Source organism: Peromyscus maniculatus, chromosome 21 (assembly GCF_049852395.1).
Source record: "Peromyscus maniculatus bairdii isolate BWxNUB_F1_BW_parent chromosome 21, HU_Pman_BW_mat_3.1, whole genome shotgun sequence".
NCBI lineage: Eukaryota > Metazoa > Chordata > Mammalia > Rodentia > Cricetidae > Peromyscus > Peromyscus maniculatus.
This window is the reverse complement of record NC_134872.1, coordinates 26,766,569-26,789,620: the sequence shown is the minus strand read 5'-3', so window position 1 is coordinate 26,789,620 and position 23,052 is coordinate 26,766,569. Positions and strand designations below refer to the sequence as shown.

The following is a 23,052-nucleotide window of genomic DNA, read 5'->3' as shown; positions in this document are numbered from 1 at the left end:
ATCACTGCCTGACTGAATTTTGTTTCTTTCTGATGGCAAATGGCATAGGTGCCTTTCCTTATTGATACTCACCTTATGTCACTTGGGATTTTTGTTGTTGTTTGACCTCCGGGGTCTCTATGTAGACCAGGCTGGCCTCTAACTTACAGGATCTGTCCACCTCTGTCTCCCGAGTGCAGGGATTATTAATTAATTCACTACTGTGCCTAGCTCCCTTAGATTGTTTTTTTTTTAAACAGTAACCACACTTGCACACTTTTAGATGTTTGAATAATAGAAAGGAACACTGATGTTGGATAATATTTATTTTGTTTTTGGTTGTGAGCCTAGCCTTTAACGGCTGAGCCATCTCTCCAGCCCTATTTTGTACTTTTCTTAAAATTCTTTTTTTTTTAAGTTACATTTATTTGTTTTTAATAATTTAAAAACTTGCCGGGCGGTGGTGGCGCATGCCTTTAATCCCAGCACTCGGGAGGCAGAGGCAGGCAGATCTCTGTGAGTTTGAGGCCAGCCTGGGCTACAGAGCGAGTTCCAGGACAGGCTCTAAAGCTACACAGAGAAACCCTGTCTCAAAAAACCAAGATAAATAAATAAATAAATAATTTAAAAACTTTAACTTGCATATGTGTGTAGGTGTCCAAATGCTACTGCACACGTGTGGAGGACAGAGGACACCTTGTAGGCGTGATCCTGGGGATCACATTCAGTTAGTCAGCCATGGTGACGGCTGTCTTTACCTGCTTGCTGAACCATTTTGCCAGCACAGTACTTGTTCTCTATAATGCTGGTGTTCATTCCAGCCCAGAGTACTCCTTCCTTTCCGGAATTAGTAAGTGTTCTTTTTCTCTTGAGTGTTGCCATACACAAGTGTATTTTCTATAATAGTTAACCGTGGAGCCTTTAGTCCAGTTATCAACATGTGAGGGGTGAAACAAATCTTTAAGATGGAATTCAGGGACATACGTATGTAATTGTGTCCTCAGATCCTTATTCGAGGAGTATTTCACAAGCATTTGACATTTATTTCAGATTGCTACAAAGGACCCTTTAAATCCCATTAAGCAAGACGTGAAAAAAGGAAAACTTCGGTATGTTGCGAATCTGTTCCCTTATAAAGGATACATCTGGAACTACGGTGCCATCCCTCAGGTATGCCTGCAAGAGTTTGCTGAAAATGGACTGTTTGGTTTGGTTTTTCAAGACAAAGTTTCTCTGTGTGGCCCTGGTTGTCCTATGGAGCTCACTCTGTACACCAGGCTGGCCTCAGACTCACAGAGATCTGCCTGCCTCTGCTTCCCAAGTGCTGGGATTAAAAGTGTGCACCACCACTTAACTTACTTTTGATCAAAAGTTCAAGTGCAAAACATGTTTGCTGTCATGGAGCAGAAAAGCTCTGGGCAGTAGAATTATCCTAAACATTTTAATGCTTCATTGAACAACTAATTTCCAAGATTAACTAAAGGGAATATGTTTCTGAAATGTTTCTTTTTCTGTGGACTGGTTGTAAACCCTACATTCTTCATAGATCTAGTAGCAAGTGTGGTAAGTCAAGAGAGAGGATGTGTTAGTGGTTAAAGCCTTGGTTTCTAGCCAGACATGGTGGCACACATCCTTCATCCTAGCAGGATTGCTATAAATTTGGGGAAACCCTGGTCTAGTTATCCAGTTCTGGGATAGTCACAGCCACATGGTGAGAGCTTGTCTCTGCCAGTGAGGTGACTTGGCAGGCAGTTGATGCCTACCTGAGGAGTGTGGCAACCTGAAGACTCATCCCCATGAACCATGGTGGCAGGAGAGGATCAATTCCTACAGAGTGTCCCCTGACCTTCATATGTGTTCATGTGTGTGTATCAAGGCACACACATGCCCCCCCCCCCACACCATATAATTTAAAATGGAATTAAACAACAGAAGCCTTGATTTCTAGCCACATACCCATACACATACAATCTCAGCATTCCAGAGGCTGAAGCAAGACCAGGAGTTTGAAGCCCAGCCTGAGGACTAGAGAGGTAGCTCAGTGGTTAAAAGTACTGGTTGCTCAGAGGTCCCGAGTTCAATTCCCAGCAACCGCATGGTGGCTTAGAACATCTATAATGGGATCTGATGCCCTCTTCTGTTGTGCAGACGTACAGGAAGACAGAGCACTCAAAATAAATGTCTTTTTTTTTTTTAACCAGCCTAAGCTTTAGCAAGATTCTTGTCTCAAAAAATCAAAAACAAAAAACAACAACAACAACAAAAAAATCACACACAAAAAAAACCCATAGCAGATTTTGGTGCCAGGCACATTAGTTTCCTTTGTTCCTCTGAGACATAAATCAGATCCAGCCTGTCCAGTTATTTGGAAAAACAGAGCCTTAGTGCCCGTGCGCATTCTCACTGCCCTTACATGTAAGGCTTGGTTCTTCTCGATGTCAGACTCTGTGGCATCCTAACGATGAGCTCCCGTTTTCTTAAACAGTCAGCCTCGTTTGTCAACCTGGCCCCCGCACCTAGTGGGTTCTTTCTTAGTGTTGGGATGAAGAGTCCTTAGGCTTGGATCTGTAGTCAGGTGGTGGTGGCTGTGCACACCGTTAACCCCAGCACTCGAGACAGAGGCAGATGGGTCTCCGAGTTCAAGGACAGCCAGGGCACAGAGAAACACTGTCTCAAAAAAAAAAAAAAAGACTTGTATCTGTTATTAGTAAAGGACATCCGTTTGATCTGAGACACTTAACACATACTCAATTTAGTTTTTCCTGCGGGTAATGATTTATTCATCATTAGGTGGAATTATTAAGTGGAAACATTGTGAAACTCGTTAAGTTATTAAAATGTAGGTCAGACTCATCTGGTTTGTTGGGTAATCACAAAGCCATTTGTCTGCCCCAATTACAGCACTTTACTTTGCACTTCCAGTTGATTTGGTATTTAGCTTTGAAGTGTGGCCCCTGTGGGGAAGGAGTGCCGAGAAGCTTCTTCCCGGGCCTGGCTTTTGCCTTCCCAGCGTTGGAAGGGGTCTTCCTTTATCCCCTTTCCCTTTGATCTTTTTCCTGCTGCTCAAAAGGGAAGCAACTCCAAGTCACAAATGTATTCTGAGTAGGAATGAAAGACCTCAGCAACAGCTGCATTTTCAACCTCACACCTGGCAGCACACGATCTGCTCTTTGTGAGAGGCTCCGCTGTGCCTCTGGCCTGCAATTTCAGAGCCAGTCATTTCAGCTTTCAGCCTTGGCTCCTAGCCAGCAACGATGCTTTCAACATCAGAGGGTATCATTTCCGTTTGAGGCTTACTGCCTCCTCATCTGTGTTTATTTATACAGATTCAAATTTATTATGCAGAGAAGCCAGCTGATAGCAGATAGAGTATGATAGCGTACGTGCGTAGAACAGTTAATCAACATGTTTTTCTATTTTCAGTGCTCGGGCTCAAATCCAGGGCCTTGTGCATGCTAGGCAAATGCTTTCCCACAGAATTACATGCCCCAGTTCTTAGTGTTTTTGACACAAGGTATTTATTGCTGGGTAGCTCAGCAAGACCTCTGTGGCCTGGAACATGAGATCCTCCTGCCTCAATCTCCAAGTGCTGACATGCACCATCATACCTTGATTTGCTTGCTCTTAAGTAGTATCATTTTCTGGTTTTGTTGTTTGGGTTTTTGAGATGGTCTGTCACTATGTAGCCTTGTCTAGTCTGTCACTATGTAGCCTTGTCTAGCCTGGAACTTCTAGAGATCCTCCTGCCTCTGTCTCCTGGGATCAAAGGCGTGTATTGACACCCCCAGCTCCATTCTGCTTTGAAGCTTAATGTGTATAATAGGTCCAGTATTGAAATTCTTCTGTATAGTTAGATTTCTTAAGTGGAAATTGTAAATGTTTACAAACAGCTGAGGTTGGTACTGTAGCAAGCCTCGTGTGCTGTTGCTGGTTAGTGCCGAGCGATTCTCCTTGGTCCGCAGCGGGTGTCTAACTGAGCTCTCGCCCTCACTTGGTTGTAGACGTGGGAAGACCCAGGACACAGTGACAAACACACTGGCTGCTGCGGTGACAATGACCCGATTGATGTCTGTGAAATTGGCAGCAAGGTAATGGCATCGGATTTTTCTGTGAGGTTAAAATGAAACTAATGAATCGTAACAGAGTGTCTGCCTTGAAATTATTGTGAATGACACGAGCATTAGTGAAATAGTTCTTGCTGAAGGATTTGGGGTGATCAGTGACTGACTCCAGCCAGATACCTCTGATGCTAGAGGCACTGGTGGGCATCCTCTGCCTAGTGGGTTGCCGTTCTAAAACTCAAGATCTCAAGCTCAGCAAAGTAGTTAACAACCCAAACCAATATGTTAACCTTTTAAATTTCTGTGTTTGTCTTATTGTGACTCTGGGGGATTAAACTCAGAGCCTCAGCAAGTGAAAATTTAAAGACATGACTGGCTTAATTTAGTGGCTTCTATAAAAGATACAGCATATTAAAGGGTGTGCCTAAAACAAACCCTAGAAGCCTTATTTAGCACAATCAAAGATGGTATAAAAATTAAGTACCCCAAATTTCAGTTTCCATAACCTATATGGCAATTCACAGCCGTCTGTAACTTCAGTTCTGGTGGGTCTGACACCCTCTTCTGGCCTCTGCAAGCACAAGACACACATGTAGTACATATATATACCTGTAGGCAAAACACACCATAAAAAGAAATACATCTTAATTTATTTTTCCTTTTAAAGTATACAGAGCAGAGTGTACTGGCACACACCTTTAATCTCAAAACCTGGGAGTCCGAACTCTGAGTTTGAAGCCATCCTGTTGTACATAGTGAGTCAGTTCCCAGACAGCCAGGACTGTGTAGAGAGCCATTCTCTCGAACAAACAAGAACACAGGTCCTTTATGTCCTGTTTTCAACCTAAATAGGAGTATTAAATATTTATTTGCATGGCTTTTGAAACTTCAAGAGCTGGTCACGGTGACACATCTGTAATCCTAGAACCTGGGAGGCTGAAGCAGGGAATTGTGAGTTTAAAGCCAGCCTGGGATAGCAAATTCTAAGCTATCCTGAACTATGCAGGGAAACTGTGTCTCAAACACAGAGCTGGCGAGATGGCTCAGTGGTAAAGATGCTTGCTAGGGAGGCCTGTCCACTGGAGTTGGACACCCAGAACCCACGTCAAAGTGGAAGGAAAGACTCACTCCACAAAGTTGTCCTCTGACCTCTACTTGCATGCCCCGACCTCCATCACACGGAAATAATAATGTTTTTTTGAGACAGGGTCTCACTGTGTAGTCCTGGCTGGCCAAACTCGAAATCCATCTACTTCTGCCTGCTGAGTGCTAGGATTAAAGATGTGTGCCACCGTGGTTGGCAATCAAAAGTATTTTTTTTTATTTTTTATTTATTTTTTTTTTATTTTTTATTTTTTTTTTGTATTTTTTTTTAAAGAAAGACAAAAAAAAAACAAAAAAAAAAACTAAAGTCAAGTAAGTGCAAAAAAAAAATTGACATCTTTCTTATTATTATTTCCAAAATAAAACCTCTAGATTTCATCCTGTAGTATTATTCTGTTCTGACTCTGGTTATTTCGCAGGTGTGTACAAGAGGTGAAATAATCAAGGTGAAAGTTCTGGGAATATTGGCTATGATTGATGAAGGTGAAACCGACTGGAAGGTCATCGCCATTAATGTGGACGATCCAGATGCAGCCAATTATAACAGTAAGGAAATCTCAAGAGTGGATTAAAGTCTTGGAATCTTTCTGTTGTTATTATTGTTGAGACAGGGTCTTTCTATGGAGCCTCTGTTGTCCTGGAACTCGGTATGTTGACCATATGTGGAGATCGGTTGCCTCTGCCCCGCACCTGCTGGGTAAAGGTATGCTGGAGTTAAAGTACCACCACACCTAACCTGTGGCAATGGAATTGTAAACTCACCTAAAGACCGTTAGACCGAGGAGTGACACATTTAACCACTGACGTTGTTTTTTCTACTACAGAACTGTTGGAGTTTAGCACTCCATAATAGTGGTTTTATTTTTGTTTCTTGAGTGTTTGAGTTACTCACGTATCATAAAAGTTGCCATTTTGAAGCATGTGGTTTGGTCGGTTTTTGGGGTGTGGGGGGCACTTGAGCATGTGAAAGCCGGAGGTCAACCTCGGGTATCATTCTTTAGGAGCTCTCCTTGGTTTTTGAGATAGGATCTCTCCTATCTCAGAGTTAGAGCTCACCAGTTAGGCTAGGCTGGCTGGCCAGCAAGTTCCAATGGTCTGCCTATCTCTACCTTTGCTGGGCTGGTTTTTTGCTAAGAGCTCGGAGTAGAACTTGATCAAGTCTTCATATTTATTTGTCAAACTCCTTATCTACGAGGCTATCTCGGCCTCTGTTGTTTTGTTTTGTGTTTGAAAGAGTCTAAACCAGGTTGGCCTTACACTCTTGACCTTCCTGCCTTTGAAGGTCATTTGTCAGGGCCTGTCTGCCTATGTCTGATGTTAAAATATAGACAACTTTCAGGTATGCTGGGAGACTCCTGTAGAATTTGGGAGGCAGAGACCGGAGGATCAGGAGTTCAGGGTCCTTTGTAACTATAGAGAATAATCAAGCTGAGATCACAGTGAGCTGTATAAGTGGAACCAGATGTCACTTTACATTCCCACCCTCTCCCCACCCTCTAGCCTCCTGCAAAGGGTGTTATGTATTCCTAGTCAGGCCAGCAGAATATTGTCTCGAGTCCACCCAGGTAGCTGCTGGGATTATAGGTGTGGATTGGGATCCACACATCTGGTCAGCCAGGGGAGTTTGGAAGACCCTCTCAGTAGTGCTATCACCCCCTGGCACCCAAATCTGTGGTTCTTACAACATTTACACTGAGAAAGAAGTCAAGGCTCCTTGGAGAAATGGTTGATTCCAAGTCTGGGACAGGGAACGAAAGGGTAAAAACCTAGACCGACCGGTAGAACCAGTCATGACACACTTTTAAAAAGCAGTGAATGACGCATCTGTCAAAGAGGCACGCTGGAATTTTGGATTGTAACCCAGATAACTAACCATGAGACCACATCAATGAACAAACAAATAAGCCAATAATGAGGAAGATAAAGAAATCTCTAATGCAAAATTCCAAGTGATTTATGTAGCTGTGGTACTCTCGAGGGCAGAGCATAGGTCCCTCTCATTGTAGGTTGTGAGTGCTAAGAGCGTAGTATACATCAGAGAAATACCGCCTCAGCCAGTGTTTAAGATCGTCGATAGGGAAGGTCTTCATGAACATGGACCCTGGAAATGATTCACTTTGTGTTTTGGTGTGTCTGTGGTCTCATAGACGGCCGGGAGAATAGTCCTTGAAGTGCAACAATAAGAAGTTTAACTGTCGGGGGAGCTGGAGAGATGGCTCAGAGGTTAAGAGCACTGCTTGCTCTTCCAAAGGTCCTGAGTTCAATTCCTAGCAACCACATGGTGGCTCACAACCGTCTGTAATGAGATCTGCTGCCCACTTCTGGCCTGCAGGGATATGGGCAGACAGAACATTGTATACATAATAAATAAATAAATAAATCTTAAAAAAAAAAAAAGAGTAAAATAAAAAATAAAAAAAAAAGAAGAAGTTTAACTGTCTGTTAGAGGGTCTGCGTTTGAACTTGGTCCAGTGAGAATATTTAGCCCATTTGTTAACCACCTGGGGTGCAGCTCCGATGGTGTTGGTCAGGGTCTGTGTTCACGCGTATTCGGTGGCGTGCTCTGGCCACAGATCGTAAAGCTGAGCTGCTCACTGTTTTAGCACTGGTTTGCTCGGACTTTGGTTCCCAGCAGTAGATCTATAGGCTCCTGAAAACTCCCCAGGTCGTCAGTGCCACAGCGAAAGGTATGTGCTGTTTTCACTGCGTGTCGCCCTAAGGCAGTGGCTGTCTGCTTGTCCCCATGCGTCCCTTCCCTTTGCTTATCCTGAGTGCTGTCTTTGGTAACAAATCTATAAGCTTAAGTAATGTGGGTGCTGGAGAGATGGCTCAGCAGTTAAGAGCACTTGCTGCTCTCACAGAGGACCGAGGTTCGGTTCCCAGCACCTACACTGTGGCTCACAATCGTCTGTAACTCCAGTTCCAGGGGATCTGATGTCACAGGCACCAAACATGCATGTGTGGTGCACATGCCAGCACAATAGTCACATAAAAGAAAACGAATAAATCTAATTAAAAAAAAACAAATAATATATTTTTCCTGAGTTTTGCGAACTGTTCTACAGAGGATGGATCTTTAAGCCTCCACTTTCTGAATGCTGAGATAACAGGTGTGTCCCTCTACATCCGGTCCATGTCGTCTAAGGATGGAACCCAGGGCTTCATGGATGTAGGCGAGCACTCTACCAGCTCAGCTACATCCTAGTCCGTGAGTGTAACTTCACAGTTCACAAGCTTCCAGCCTTTGTTGGTTTGTTTGTTGTTGAAACAGGGTCTCACTATGGAGCTCTGGCTGGCCTGGAACTTGATATGTAGACCAGGTTGATCTTGAACTCACAGAGATCCACCTGTCTCTGCCTCCTGAGTGCCAGGATTAAAAGTGTGTATCACCATGCGTGGCTGGTTGTTCGTTAGGTAGGTCAAATTTGGATGAATTAGACTGAAACTTTTCTTCTTTCTTTTCTTTTTTTCCTGAAATAGTCTCTTGTAGTCCAGGAAAGCTTTGAATTTTGGATTCTCCTGCCTCCAACCTCCGCAGTGATATGATTACAGGTGAACCCCATTATGCCCAGCTTTAAAGACGTATTTCTTTGTATTGCTTCGTTTTCTTTGTGTTGGGGGATAGTTTTACTGTAGCCTGGGCTAGCTTTGAATTCCACATCCGACTACTTCAGCAGCCTTGAATGCTGGAGTTACAGCTACATGCCACCATGCCCTTCTTGACTTTGTAGTGCTTCTCTTACTTGCACGGAGCAGGAACTATTATTATTATTATTATTATTATTATTATTATTATTATTTGATCCCAGTGCTGTAAAATAAGTCAACTAGTTGTTTATTGTTGTTGTTATTTTTCAGGGCAGAATTTCTCTGTGTAGCCCTGGCTATCTTGGAACTTGCTCTGTAGACCAGGCTGACTTTGTACTGAGAAATCCACCTGCCTCTGCCTCCTGAGTGCTGGAATTAAAGATGTGTGCCACCACTTCTGATTTATTTATCTATTTTGATTTTTCAAGGTAGGGTTTCTCTATGTTGCCCTGGCTGTAATTAATTAAAACGTAGTAATACATTGTATCAGTTGAGTCTGCTTTTCCCTGGCTGTAATTAATTAAAATGTAGTGATCCGTTGTATCAGTTGAATCTGCTTTTCTTGTCTTTTGGTGTATAATTGGAGCGTGAGCCTCGGACATACAACCTCAACTTCCCTTTTTTATGATCTCATACCTCCTTCATAGGAATTGTACTCCCTGCCAGACTGGTTTGATTATATAGCCCTACTCATTTCTCTTGGACCCAATAGCAGTTAGCCAGGCTTGATTCCCCTCTCTTCAGTTCTTAACATCAAAGCTATTCAAGGATACTGGGGGATTTTCTTTTCTCACCTCTACTGGTATCTTGGGCTTCTTCATAACCTTCCCATGTCTCTCTCAACTTGGTATTTTTGTTGAATGCCTAAATAATTACTTCTGTATCATGTGACATGTTTCTTCTCTCTCCTTAGATATTTCTGATGTCGAACGGCTGAAACCTGGCTACTTAGAAGCTACTGTTGACTGGTTTAGAAGGTATAAGGTTCCCGATGGAAAACCAGAAAATGAGTTTGCATTCAATGCAGAATTTAAAGACAAGGTATGTATCCTTCAAAACTGTAGCTTTAGACCATTTATATTGAGACTTATATTTAAAGTATGTTGTTACCATCTAAATATTAAGAAGAGGGCCAGGTATGTATGTCTCTGGTAGAGTGCTTGCCTAGTATGCTTAAGACCCTGGACTCGATCCCTAGTACCACCCAAAAGAATTCTCATATAAGACAACTCTAAAGATGTAAGATAGTCTTGGCCTTCTGCTTATGTAAGCGTTCTCTTCGTTTTTTAACAAAACTCTTCTGTTAAGTCACTTCCTGACTCAAAAGAGGTAGTATCAAGTTTTGAGAAAAAGTAAGTGATGGGAAAAGACCTCCTGTTTACCATCCCAATGCCTGTCTTCAAATTACAGGATTTTGCAGTTGACATCATTAAAAGCACTCATGATTATTGGAAAGCATTAGTGACTAAGAAAACAGATGGGAAAGGAATCAGTTGGTAAGTGTTAACTCTTTCTGTGTCTTTAACACACAGTAGGCCAGTTCACCAAAATAATTTAGAGATTGTAATGTTACCAGTCACAGTCTAGATAGGTGTTTCCAGAATCTTGGCCTCTTATTCAAAGGACTGAAATAATGACACACACAGATTTACAGCAATAGCAAAGTAAGGAAGTCTGTTCCAAGTGGAGCTATGGTACTGATTAGAAAGGGATACTCGTCTTGATAGATTAGGTCACATATTTACTTTTCCTACTGGACATGTCTCTTCCAATAATCATATGCATGCCTAATTATACATAGTCATAAGATGCTAAATAGGGGAGGCTCCCTAAAAAGTTATTAGGGGACACAGTTTTGCTTTCCTGCCATGTACCCAAAACCAGTTCTGGCCAAATTTCTTTTCCGTTCTTAATACAGGCTACATTGGGAATATACTTGAATACAGACAGTCTCTGTTTAATGCTTGTTAGAGGCAGAGAAAATTAGACTGTACTTAGGTGCCTTGTTCAGAGAGGGCTATAGACAGTGCTTGAATATAAATTAGCTAGATTGCCAAAACATTATTAGCTAGGGGTGGTGTACATAGCCCAAACCAAGTAGATTCCCAGCTATACTAAATTATTCCCATACTTGCCCGCCGTAGCAAGATTCTACTGTTACATTTACTTAGAAAAAAAACTAGGTCTAGTTAGTTCAATGGGATCAAGTGCTGACTGCACAAGCCTGATGACCAGACTCCCAGCTGAGAATTCCATATTTTCCTCTGACCTCCGTATGTGTGCCATAGCATATGCATTTCCACATGTGCACATATCACACACACACACACACACACACTAATAAATGTAAAAATTAAAAAGTGCTGGGTGTGTTAGTACATTACATGCTTTTATTCCCAGCACTCAGAGGCAGAGGCAGGTAGATCCGGTGAGTTCAAAGAAGTTGGTCTATATAGCAAGTTCCAGCCAACCAAGCTACATACTGATACCGTCTTGATAAAGAATATAAAAATAAAAATTAATTTTGCTTCTTCTCAAGTTATTATATCAACAACTTAAAACTTCCCATAAGATGCTTCCTAAGTGGGTTGGAGGGAGGGATCAGTGGCTTAGAGCCCTTGGTGTTCTTCAGGTTTGGTTCCCAAGACCTCAGGTGGCTCACAGCTTGTCTTAAGTCCAGCTCCAGGGGATCCTGCACCTCTGGCCTCCTCAGGCGCCTGCACTCACATGCATATACCTACATTCTAACGAACATACTTGCATGTAATTAAAAATAATGAAAATAAATCTGTTTTTAAAAGTCCTCCCTAAACAAATACAAACTAGATTCATAAGTGTGATAGTCAGGTCAGAGCTTGTGAGCAGGGATGATAAAGTATGGTAGCCTGGAGCACCATCAACACTGCTTCATGCAGATCTTTTGAAATCAATTCCAGAGAAGCAAAAGCTGTCTTAGGATAATGACGGAGCCCATGTGTTTGAAAGGTGGGGTGGCTAGTGTCCTTTCCACGGTTTTACTGTGGGTGGGACCATATATCAGTGGCTGTGGCTTCATTTCCTAGGAAGCAGAATTGGCTTCATTCTAGTCATGTTTCATTCAGCTCTCTGGGGACCTGTAATCTGATGAGTATCCGAGCCCTTTGGGGATCAATATTTATTGACTTGTACTGTCTCCAAGAAAGCAATTTTTGCTACAACACTGTCTACCATGCTCCCTGAATTTACTCCCACTCATAATAATAGTTCATGTTAATTGAGCAATTAATACTTGCCAGGCATGAAACAGATTGAGGAGGTCGAGCTTAACCACAGTCACTCCAGAATAAGTGTTGATGCCTTATCTTAACTACCTGGGTTCAGGTCCCAATACTGAAAGAAAAAATAAATAAAATAAACAAAACAAAATAAAATATGGTGCTCTAGATAGCTCATCAGGTACAGGCACTTGCTGCCATGCCTGACTCATATAAATTGTCCTCTAACATGGTGGCTGTTTGCACACATACATACACACACACAAAATAAATGCTTTGTTCTCTCTCTCTCTCTCTCTCTCTCTCTCTCTCTCTCTCTCTCTCTCTCTTCCTTCCTTCCTTCCTTCCTTTTTTTTTTTTTTTTTTTTTTTTTTTGGCTTTTTAAGAAAGGGTTTCCTTATGTAGCCCTGGCTGTCCTCAAACTCAGAGATCTTCAGATCCTGCCTCTTCCTCCTAAGCCCTGGGTTTAAAGGTGAACACCACTACTACCCTGCTGAAGATAGACACTCTTAATCATAATTTAAAATTTAGCTCTGAGGCTGAGATGTAGCTTAGTTGGTACAGTGCTTGCCTGGCATGCACAAAGCCCTGGATTCCATTCCAGTGTTACATAAGCCAGATATGCTAGCTCATGCTTGTAATTGCAGTAATCAGAAGTATTTTAAGTCCAAGGTTATCCTTAGCTTTATAGCCATTCTGAGGCCATCATATGCTACAAGAGACTCCTGTCTCAGAAACTTTAAATACTTTCCTAACACATTCAAGATCCCAGCTGCATAAAAACTAGTAAATAAATAAAATTCTAATCTTTCCTAAAAGCACCTCTTTGTAGGGTTTTGTTTTGTCTTTGTCAGTCCTTCATGTGTGTGCAAAATATTCTTTAAACAATTAGGATTATATTATGCACAATTTGTTTGATGCTTTTTAATTTTAAAACTATATCCTAAGCATTTGCCCATTGTATTGTATAAGATTCTATAACTGTCTAATCCATTTTGTGGATAAGCCTTTTTTCCCTCCCAGACAGGGTTTCTCTGTGTAGCCTTGACTGTCCTGGAACTCGCTCACTCTGTAGACCAGGCTGGCCTTAAACTCAGAGATCTGCCTCCCTCTTCCTCCCAAGTGCTGGGATTTAAGGCATGTATTTTTTTTTTTTCTTCTATCAGGAGTGTCTGTATTTTATATGTTTCACCAACACTGATGGGAGCAGGTTGGGTTTTTTTATTTTTTATTTTTTTAAGCTTCATTTCTTCCCCAGATTTGGGAAGGATGTATTTCAGATTTTAATTTGCATTTCTCAGCTATTTTAAAAAAGTAAGTACTATAATCTCAGATTCTTAAGTCTAAGTTATTAAGAGATGTGAAATAAATCAACTACAAGAACATCTGTACCTTGCCCAAATAAATAGTTAAAGTGTTTAAGATAGTCGAGAAAGCTTTCAATGAAACCAAATTTAATGCTATTTGGTCTAGGCCTTTAATCCCAGTATTCTGTGAGTTCCAGGCTAGCCTGGGCTACATTATGAGACCTTGTGCCCACCTCCCAAAGCCATCTGGTCTACCGTCATCAACTTAGTTTTTTTTTAGTGTATGAGAAGACTATATTGTTCTTTTATCTTCTGACTATGCTCATTTCATTCAATAGCATGAATACCACAGTGTCGGAGAGCCCCTTCAAGTGTGATCCTGATGCTGCCAAAGCCATTGTGGATGCTGTATGTAATATTTGCTTTTGAAAGATGACTGGGTGGCTGAGAGATAAGGGTGCTCCTTGGGGAAAAAAATACTTGTTGCAACAAGTATTTGAATGTTTTTTGTGTGTATATTACTGTGTGACATGTTGAGGTCAGAACTCGAACAGACAAATCAACATTTGAGGGAAAGCTGAAGAGTGGTCCTGGTCAGCCCTGGTTGTACAGACGCAAAGCTGGTAACTTGTAAAAACCAAAGCGATTACTGAATGTGCTTACCAAGCCTGCGAGCCTCTCACCTGTCAAACCGTCTTCCAGAAGAGACCAAACAGGAAGTTAGTTGATTTGTTCATAGCCAAGACCGAGGGAGTAAGCACAGGAATCACTGTAAGAACGATGTCTAGTAGAGAACTTTCTCACAAGAAGTACACAGTCCAGGAGAGCAGCACCTTGCTTTTATGGAATTTTTTGTTTCTTATTTGTTTTTTTGAGTCAGACTCTCCCTGTGTCGTCCTAGCTGGCCTCAAAGTCACAGAGCTCCTGCTTCCCGAGTGCTGGGATTAATGGTGGGAATGTTTCACCTCACTCCGCCTGTGTGCTGTTTTTAATAATCTGATTTGTTTGCATTTAGCGAAAGACTGAACATTTAAAATGTTCATTTATGGGGCTGGACAAGATGGTTCAGTGGTTAAGAAGACCCAGGTTCTGTTCCCAGCACCCAAATAGTGTAACTCCAGCTCCAAGGAGATCCAACCTGGGCCCTGGCACACATATGGTGCACAGATGTTCAAGCAGGCAAAATACCTGAAAATATAAAGTAAAAATAATCAATTTTTTTTTTTTTTTTTTTTTTTTTTTGGTTTTTCGAGACAGGGTTTCTCTGTGTAGCTTTGCGCCTTTCCTGGAGCTCACTTGGTAGCCCAGGCTGGCCTCGAACTCACAGAGATCCGCCTGCCTCTGCCTCCCGAGTGCTGGGATTAAAGGCGTGCGCCACCAACGCCCGGCTAAAATAATCATTTTTTAATTTTATTTTATTTTTATTATTTTTGTTGTTGTTGGTGGGTTTTTTTGTTTTGTTTTGTTTTTTTCCAGACAGGATTTCTCTGTGTCATTTTGGTGCCTGTCCTGGATCTCCCTCTGTAGATCAGGCTGGACTCAAACTCACAGAGATCCATCTGCCTCTGCCTCCCGAGTGCTGGGATTAAAGGCGTGCGCCACCACTGCCCGGCTAGTCATTTTTTTAAAAGAAAAAAAATTTCATTTATGCCATCAAAAGCAGCAAGCAGAAGGAAACGACCTGACTTTCCAGGGCCTCATCAATGGGGCACTTCAAAGGAAAAGGACTTGATGAGCAGCCCAGGGCATTTAGATTCCTCTTGGTTTACAGTGAACCCTGACAAAATGCAATGAACAGGAAAAACAAAACTGGGCCTACAGCCTCAGGATGCTGAGTCTGGAGGATTGCTCAGAGTTCTGTGCTGGCCTAAGGTGTGCTATGAAACCTCGTTTCAAAAAAAAAAAAAAAAAAAAAAACAGGGCTAGGGAAAATGGAATTGTGATGCATGCATGCTGGGTTTTATTTTAAAAAATGTTCTTTTATGTGTGTCAAGAGACTTGTATATGGGGTCTGGAGAAATGGCTGATGTGTCAAGAGCACTTCTTGGTCTTGCAGAGGACCAGGTTTCAATTCCCAGCATCCTTATGGTGGTTTACAACTATCCATAGCTGTGGTTCCAGGGATCTGACTCACGGCCCCCAGGAATGCATACGGTGTGCATACATAACAGGCAGAATACCCATACACATAAAACTAAGTAGCTCTTTTTCAAAATTGAAAGAGACTTGGATATGTTGATCTCTTAGCACAGTGGTTCTCAACCGTCCTGATATTGTAACCCTCATGATTTGGTGAACCCAACTATAAAATTATTCTGTTGCTACTTGATAATTGTAATTTTGCTATGGTTATGAATCATAATATAAATATCTGACATGTGATCCCAAAGGGGTCCTAACCCATAGATTGAGAACCCTGTCTTAGCAGATCACACTCTTGTTGCTGGAAGTTATTTTTAGAGACTAAAAATTGGTAGTCTCCTGTCCATTGTTTTCCAATTTTACCAGTAGGCTGTTAGCTTTCCCTCCTAGGGTTAGACTACATTTTAATATTTTAATGTTTTATTTTAGTTGCCGCCACCATGTGAATCTGCCTGCTCACTACCGACCGATGGTAAGACCTGGGTCCACTACAGTCACATTAGAGTTGTATGTCTGTATATATATTTCACTTGGAAAATAGTTATATATGGTTATGGGTATAATAAGTTTTCCTGTGCATTTATAATATGGAAAGATTAAATCAAGCTAGCAAATCTATCACCTCACATACTTATTTGTGAGCAGACATTTAAAATCTACAGTTACAGCCATTTTGAAAAATATCCTGGGGCCGGGTGGTGGTGGTGGTGGTGCACGTCTTCAATCCCAGCACTTGGGAGGCAGAGGCAGGCGGATCTCTGTGAGTTCGAGGCCAGCCTGGTCTACAGAGTAAGATCCAGAAAAGGCACAAAGCTACACAGAGAAACCCTGATTCGAAAAACCAAAAAAGAAAGAGAGAAAAATATCCTGGGACCTGGACTGTAGATTGATGCAGAGTGTGTGCTTACCATGCTAGAAGGCCTGTGCTCCTTCCCCAGCCGCAGGAAGGAGATATTAATAGGCAGTACATTATCTTAGTGCAGTCAGCATTCCGTTAAGTAAAACTCACTGCTGGGACTTGACATGGACTCTGCCCTCGATCAGCTCCTGCTCCCCTTCCCGTCTGGCCTCCCTGCCCTCGGCCTCGGCGGCCACCCTCCACTTGTGCTGTTCCACACTTGAGGCCATGGTGCAGTCAAGCTGTTGGTCTTTTGTACCTGTCTTTATTTCCCTTGGCAAACTCTGCTAAAGTTCCGCAGTGTGTATGTGAGGGTGGGACACTGCGTGCTGCCGCCTTTCCTTTTTTCCCCCTTCTCTTCTTTTTGGGAGGGTGCTTTCTCTCACTCTGGCTCCTCCAGTTCCATGTGGACACTGTGGGAGGGACCCAGCATGGGCTGTGTTCTACATTCTCATCCAGACATGTGCCTACTTCACTCAGAAAAGAGCTCTGTCCCCTCTTTAGATCTTAGAGAGCTCTGTGACGGGTATGGTAATGCATACCTGTAGTCCCAGCACCCTGGAAGCTGAGGCAGGAAGATCACAGGGTGAAGGCCAGCCTGCATCATGTAGAAAAACCCTGTCTGAAAAAAAACAAAGGAAAGAAAAAGGAATCTAAATGTCTTCTGGTGAGAAAAGGGTCTGCCACTTAAAAAAATTCAAGCTACCATGGTGGTGTACACCTTTAGTCACTAGTGCCCAAGAGTCTGGGGACAACTTGGGCTCCATAATGAGTTTCAGATTAGCCAAGACTATATGAGACCTCATCCCTGTGCTAGGTGCTAGTTTCTGACTGTAGCTTTGCATGCGTGTTCTAGAGGCCATCTAGAGGAGCCGTGCAAAGGCCTGTGTATTCCTTGGTAGGCGAGCATTCTCCTGCTGAGCTACATCCCCAGCTTACCCTTTGGTATATCTTGATAATTTGGGTTCTGAGCAGAGACTCATTTACTTTTCTCTTTTCTGGATACAGTGGACAAATGGTTCCATCACCAGAAGAACTGATGAGATGCCTCCAGAATCCAAGCGCTGCATCCTGTTCACCTGGAAGCGTTAGATGCAAAAGTGTAGTAACTTCAAAGCTTTAAATTTCTATAACTTACCTAATGAAGCAGATTCTGCCGTGGCCAGTCCAGTATGTTCAGAAGGTTAGCCATCCAGACACTTCACATCTCAACCAAGACAGCTTTTACTACGTTTTAGCTCTCAAAGCCCTTGTGACATGGAAGTCATTTGTGCATAGATGTGCAAGGTGTTCATACATATTGGATGTATATGTTTACTGTGTTAGGAAATAAACTTATTTTGCTGAAACTTGGTTTAGGATATTTTTTTATTCCAGTCATCATTATCAAAGCTGGGTATGGGTTCTTCAAAGTTCCTAGCAGTAGTCTTAGAATTCCCCTTTATATTATTAGATTAAAAACTGCAGCTGGGTGGTGGTGGTGGTGGTGGTGGTGGTGGTGCTGCTGCTGCTGCTGCTGCTGCTGCACACCTTTAATCCCAGCACTCAGGAGGCAGAGCCAGGTGGATCTCTGAGTTCAAGACCAACCTGGTCTATAGAGCGAGATCCAGGACAGGCACCAAAACTACACAGAAATCCTGTCTCAGGGGAAAAAAAAAACAAAAAACTGCACAGTGGTGCACACCTTTAATCCTCATACTCAAGAGGCAGAGCAGGCAGATCTGTTGAATTCAAGGCTAGCCTGGTCTACATTGTCGGTTCCAGGACAACCTGAGCAACATTGTAAGTGCTTATTTAAAACAATTTTAGGAATCTGAGAATGGAATCTCTTGTGCATATAGACTTATTACCAGTCAGAACAATTTTTGGTGAGTTGGAACTGGAGAGTTTGAGCTTGAATCCAGACCCATCTTATCAGTTCTGTTCTCAGGCAGGGTACAAACCACTCACCCTGTTTTCCTCATCTATAAAAACGTCAGGTCATGACTTATGGTAAACATCCATATGTATTGAGTCTGAGCTTTATTGTTGTGTGTGCAGGGGAGTGCAGGTGTTGTTGGCCGTAGAGGTTTAGTAACAGCTGGAGCTGGAGTAACAGCTGGTTGTGAGCTGCCGGTGTGGCGTTCTGGAAACCAAACTCCAGTCCTCTGCAAGAGTAGTCAGTTCACACTCCTAACTGCTGAGCCAAGCTGCTTCCACCCTACCTTAGGTTTCTGAGGCAATCTCTCATTGAGCCTGGAGCTTGCTGACTTGGCCAGACTGGCTGGCAGCAAGCTCCAGGGATCCTGTCTCCGTTAGATGCCCCACGATGTCTCCTTGTTATTTTAGTCTGCATTTTTGTCATGGCTAATGATGCTAATCATCTTTCATGTGCTTATTTCTTACCTGTGTCTCCTCTTCGATAAAATGTCTCAGTGTTAGTTTTATGTTACTGTGGCCAAATACCTGAGAGAAAGTCTAAAGGAAGAAAGGTTTGTTTTTATTTTGGCTCACAGGTTTCAGGCCGAGCTTGGCTGGATCCATTGCTTTGGGCCTGAGGTGAGAAATGAGGAGACCTAATACCGTATCAGTAGAACCTTGTGTCAGTGAGGGAGTAGGGGCAAGATGGGGCTGGGTACAAGGCATATCTTCCAAGGTCCATACCTAGTGATCTACATCCCTACTTCCTACTCCAGCATCTCTCAAGAGTGCCTTCCTGGGAATCCATCCAGGGATTACCACATTGCTAAACTAGAATCCTCAAGATCTCTCTCTAACCTTAGTGGTGTGAGCCTATGGTTCTAGCAACCCAGGAGGCTATGAGACCAAGGCCTGCATGGATTAAGAGTGAATTCAAGATCAACTTGTGTAAGATAGTGGGACCCTGTCTTAAAAGTGATGCTAAGGCCTGAAGAGATGGCCCAGTGGATATGGATGCTTGCTGCTCTTCCAGAGGACCTGAGTCCTGTTCTCAGCACCCACATCAGATAGATTTCAACCACTTGTAACTCCAGCTCTAAAAGATAATGACACTCTTCTGGCCTCTGTAGGGACCACATTCAAGTGCACAAACAACTAAAAAATAAAATCTTAAAAAAAAAATCTAGATGAGTATGGTGATGTGAAGGGGCCCCAAAACAGCTTGGCCACACAGCAGCCATGACAGGCTTAGGGGCCTAGACACAGCTTCTGTGACAGGCTTACTGGCAGGCCACCCCCAGATCCAGGAAAAGCCTTAAGTTGTTAGCGCCCAGGATCCACCCAGGGATGAGGAAGTACCTGACATCCCAAACATTCCAACCCTTAGATAAGGTGGCCAGATGTCCTTGAGTCTAGCACACACCTATTTTTGTTTTACAGATACTCCTAAACAATTGCCTGCCAATCAGGGCCCTGGACCCTGGAAATCCCCTTCACCCCAACCTCTGCAATGATTAAAAACTCTGCCCCACCTGAGCTCAGGGCTCTCTGCTCTCACCGCTGTGTGGGACAGACAGAGGGACCAAGTTCTGGAGCTTGAAATAAAAGTTCCTTGCTTTTACATGTGAGATTCGGTCTCCGTGGTGGTTGGTCTTTTGGGGGTCCCCGGGATCTGGGCATAACAGTGCCACACACTTTTAATCTCAGCCCTTGGGAGACAGAGACAGGTGGATCTTTGAGATCAAGGCCAGCCTGGTCTATAGATCAGGTTCCAGGCTAGCCAGGGCTTCATTGTGTGTGTGTGTGTGTGTGTGTGTGTGTGTGTGTGTGTGTGTGTGTGTGTGTGTGTGTGTTGTCTTCAGAAGCCAGAAGTGGGGTTAGATCCCCTGGAACTGGAGTTACTGACAGTTGTGAGCTGCCATGTGGTTGCTGGGAATTGAACTCCTGTCCTCTGGAAGAGCAGCCAGTACTCTTAACCACTGAACCATCTCTCCAGTCCCAAAAAGATTTATTTTTAGCTATGTGTATGTATTTGTGTATGCGTGTGGGTGTGTGCCCATGAGTACAGGTGCCAGTGCAGGCCAGAAGAGGGTATTAGATACCCTGGGGCAGTTGTGAGCCACTCAGTGTATAACCAAACTCGGGTCCTCTAAAAAGAGCAAAACTGGACTGGGCGGCAGTGGCGCACGTCTTTAATCCCAGCACTCAGAGGCAGAGCCAGGCGGATCTTGGATCTCTGAGTTCAAGGCCAGCCTGGTCCACAGAGCGAGATACAGGACAGGCACCAAAACTATGTGGAGAAACCCTGTCTTGAAAAACAGTAAAAAGAGCAAAATCATCTTTCCAAACCCAACTTTTTTTTTTAAACTTAATTGTGTGTGTCTCTCTGTATGTAGGTATGGGACATGAGTGCAGTCTTTGGGAGTTATAGGATGTTGTGAGCTACTTTATTAGACCCCAAAGTTTAGGGTCTCGAGTGGGCACCCCAAGAACCCAGACTCCAGTCCCATTGATGCAACAGAAAGAGGGGTTTATTGAAGAGACTATACAGACAGGCTACTCTTATCCTGAGAGCAAGAGTTGCATCTTACTGCAGCCACATGGGGGCTTTTAAAGGAAAAACCCACAAAAGCCGTAAGATTACAATTCCCATACAATTTCGTTTCACAAGATCATGGTCTGATCATAGAGTGGGTACAGTCACGTCCACATGTACATTCTTCCTGAAACCTCAAGGGGGGTATCAGGGCAGGAGTGGAGTTTAAACAAAGGTCACAGTGGTCCTTCCTGGAACACTTGCAACTATCCCAGTCACAGTTGAGCACATCTTTTTTTTTTTTTCTTTTTTCTTTTTGGTTTTTTCGAGACAGGGTTTCTCTCTCTAGCTTTGGAGCCTATCCTGGAACTCACTCTGTAGACCAGGCTGGCCTCGAACTCACAGAGATCCTCCTACCTCTGCCCTCCCAAGTGCTGGGATTAAAGGCATGGGACACCACCTCCCGGCTTGAGCACATCTCTTAACAGAAATCTTTTTACATTGTTACGTTGTTACAGGGGTGGTTGAATAATGATTGAGTCAGCTTGCACTTGGAACTAGATTTTTAGTTTCTCATTTCCTGGGGCTTGGGGGTGTAAGCCTGAAGTGTTAGGGTCTTTCACTTGATGTGGGCGCTTGGAATGGAACTCAGGTCCTTTGTGAGAGCAGTATGCCTTAACCACTTAGCCACAGCTCCGGCCTTGTTACAAACCACAGGCTTTGAACAATCTAACTTTAGAAAGCCATAACATATTACACACACACACACACACACACACACACACACACACACACACGACACTTGAGTGCCACCCTCTTGAGAAGCTCATACCCATGTCTTGAGTTCTGTGCTCTCTTTTTCCTAAACCTACCTGTCTTCTCAAACTTAAGTTCTAAAGTGGGTTGCAACCTCTTTGTGGTCAAACAGTCCTTTCCCAGGGGTCACCTAAGACCATCCTAAAACACAGACATTCACATTACAATTCGTAACAGTAGCAATGAAAATAACTTTATGGTTGGGGTCATCACAAGAGGAACTGTACTAAAGGGTTGCAGCATTAGGAAGGTTGAGAACCACTGCTCTAAAGCATGCTATCGGTATGACTGAGACCACACCAGAACCTCCCTTAGGCCCTTAAGTTACAGAACCCATCTTTATGGGAGAGGTCAACATATACTTTGATGTAGGCATGACTTAAGTGTTATTGTGCACATGGGATTGGGATAATTGTTACTAGAAACTTTTCCAAAATTGTACTGTGCTTAAATATGCCTAAAAATAAACTGCCTGGCATCAGACTCTAGAAGTTTGAACCAACACTGGCTAACTAAGCTGTGTTGAATCATTTCCTTCTTACCTCACACAGGTTACTTTGCTAGCCCTGGTGTTTGCAGAGACCCCGCAATGTTTTCTGTGGGCTCTGGCAATTGAACTCAGGTTGTCATGTGTCTTGCATCTTTGGGCAGTGTGATTGCTAATCTTGGTTGTCAACTGGACTACATCTGGAATTAACTAAGTCCCAAGCAGCTGGATACGCTTGTGAGGGATTTTTCTCGATTGGATTATATGAAGTGGGAAGAGCCACCCTAAATCTGGGCCACACTTTCTAGTGGCAGCCATATAAAAGGACATGGAGGAGAGAAGCTTTTGCTTTTCCACTGTTTACCCTCACTCTCACTGGCAAATTCTTCAGTTGTTGCCGATGCGTTCCTTCATAGATGTTAGAACCTACTTCTTCGGGATTCCAACTGAGACGGAAGGCTTTTGGCTATATAGCAGTTCCCTAGATTCACGACATCAGATTGGGGCTGCTGAGACATTAAGTCTGGTGGACTGAACAGTTACCCAATTCATGGCCTTTCCACTGGGAGACAGCCATTGTTGGACTACTCAGATCACAGCCTGTAAGTTTCTCTAATAGATCCTCTTTTAACTATATATGTGTTTGGGGGCTGTTGAGATGGCTGAGCAGTTGAAAGCACTGGATGATCTTCCAGAGGACCTGAGTTCAATTCCCAGCACCCATATGGCCATTCCTGTTTCAGGGGATCTGACACCCTCTTCTGGGCTCTGCAGGCACCAGGCATGCATGTGGCACACAAACATACATGCAAACAAAACACCCATACACATAAAAAATTTTTTATTACATATGTATATTCATTCTTTCAGCTCTGTTCCTATTATTATGATTATGATTATTATTATTGAGACACGGTATGGCCATGTAACTGGCTGGCCTGGAACTCAGAGATCTACATGCCTCAGCCTCCAAAGAGCTGG

The 23,052-nt window shown here is 43.1% G+C and overlaps 1 protein-coding gene across 1 annotated transcript in view; it reads left to right on the top strand.

The window, feature by feature from the left end:
• Positions 1–17,682, top strand: part of Ppa1 (inorganic pyrophosphatase 1) — a 30,077-nt gene extending 12,395 nt beyond the window's left edge. Inside the window, exons 4-11 of the mRNA XM_006972709.4 lie at positions 1,030–1,149; positions 3,981–4,067; positions 5,564–5,690; positions 9,646–9,773; positions 10,143–10,228; positions 13,632–13,701; positions 15,865–15,907; positions 17,342–17,682. Of these exons, the coding sequence (XP_006972771.1) occupies positions 1,030–1,149; positions 3,981–4,067; positions 5,564–5,690; positions 9,646–9,773; positions 10,143–10,228; positions 13,632–13,701; positions 15,865–15,907; positions 17,342–17,373 (693 nt within the window). The 3' untranslated portion in view covers positions 17,374–17,682. The remainder of the gene's footprint in view (positions 1–1,029; positions 1,150–3,980; positions 4,068–5,563; positions 5,691–9,645; positions 9,774–10,142; positions 10,229–13,631; positions 13,702–15,864; positions 15,908–17,341) is intronic.
• The last annotated feature ends 5,370 nt before the right edge of the window (positions 17,683–23,052 follow it).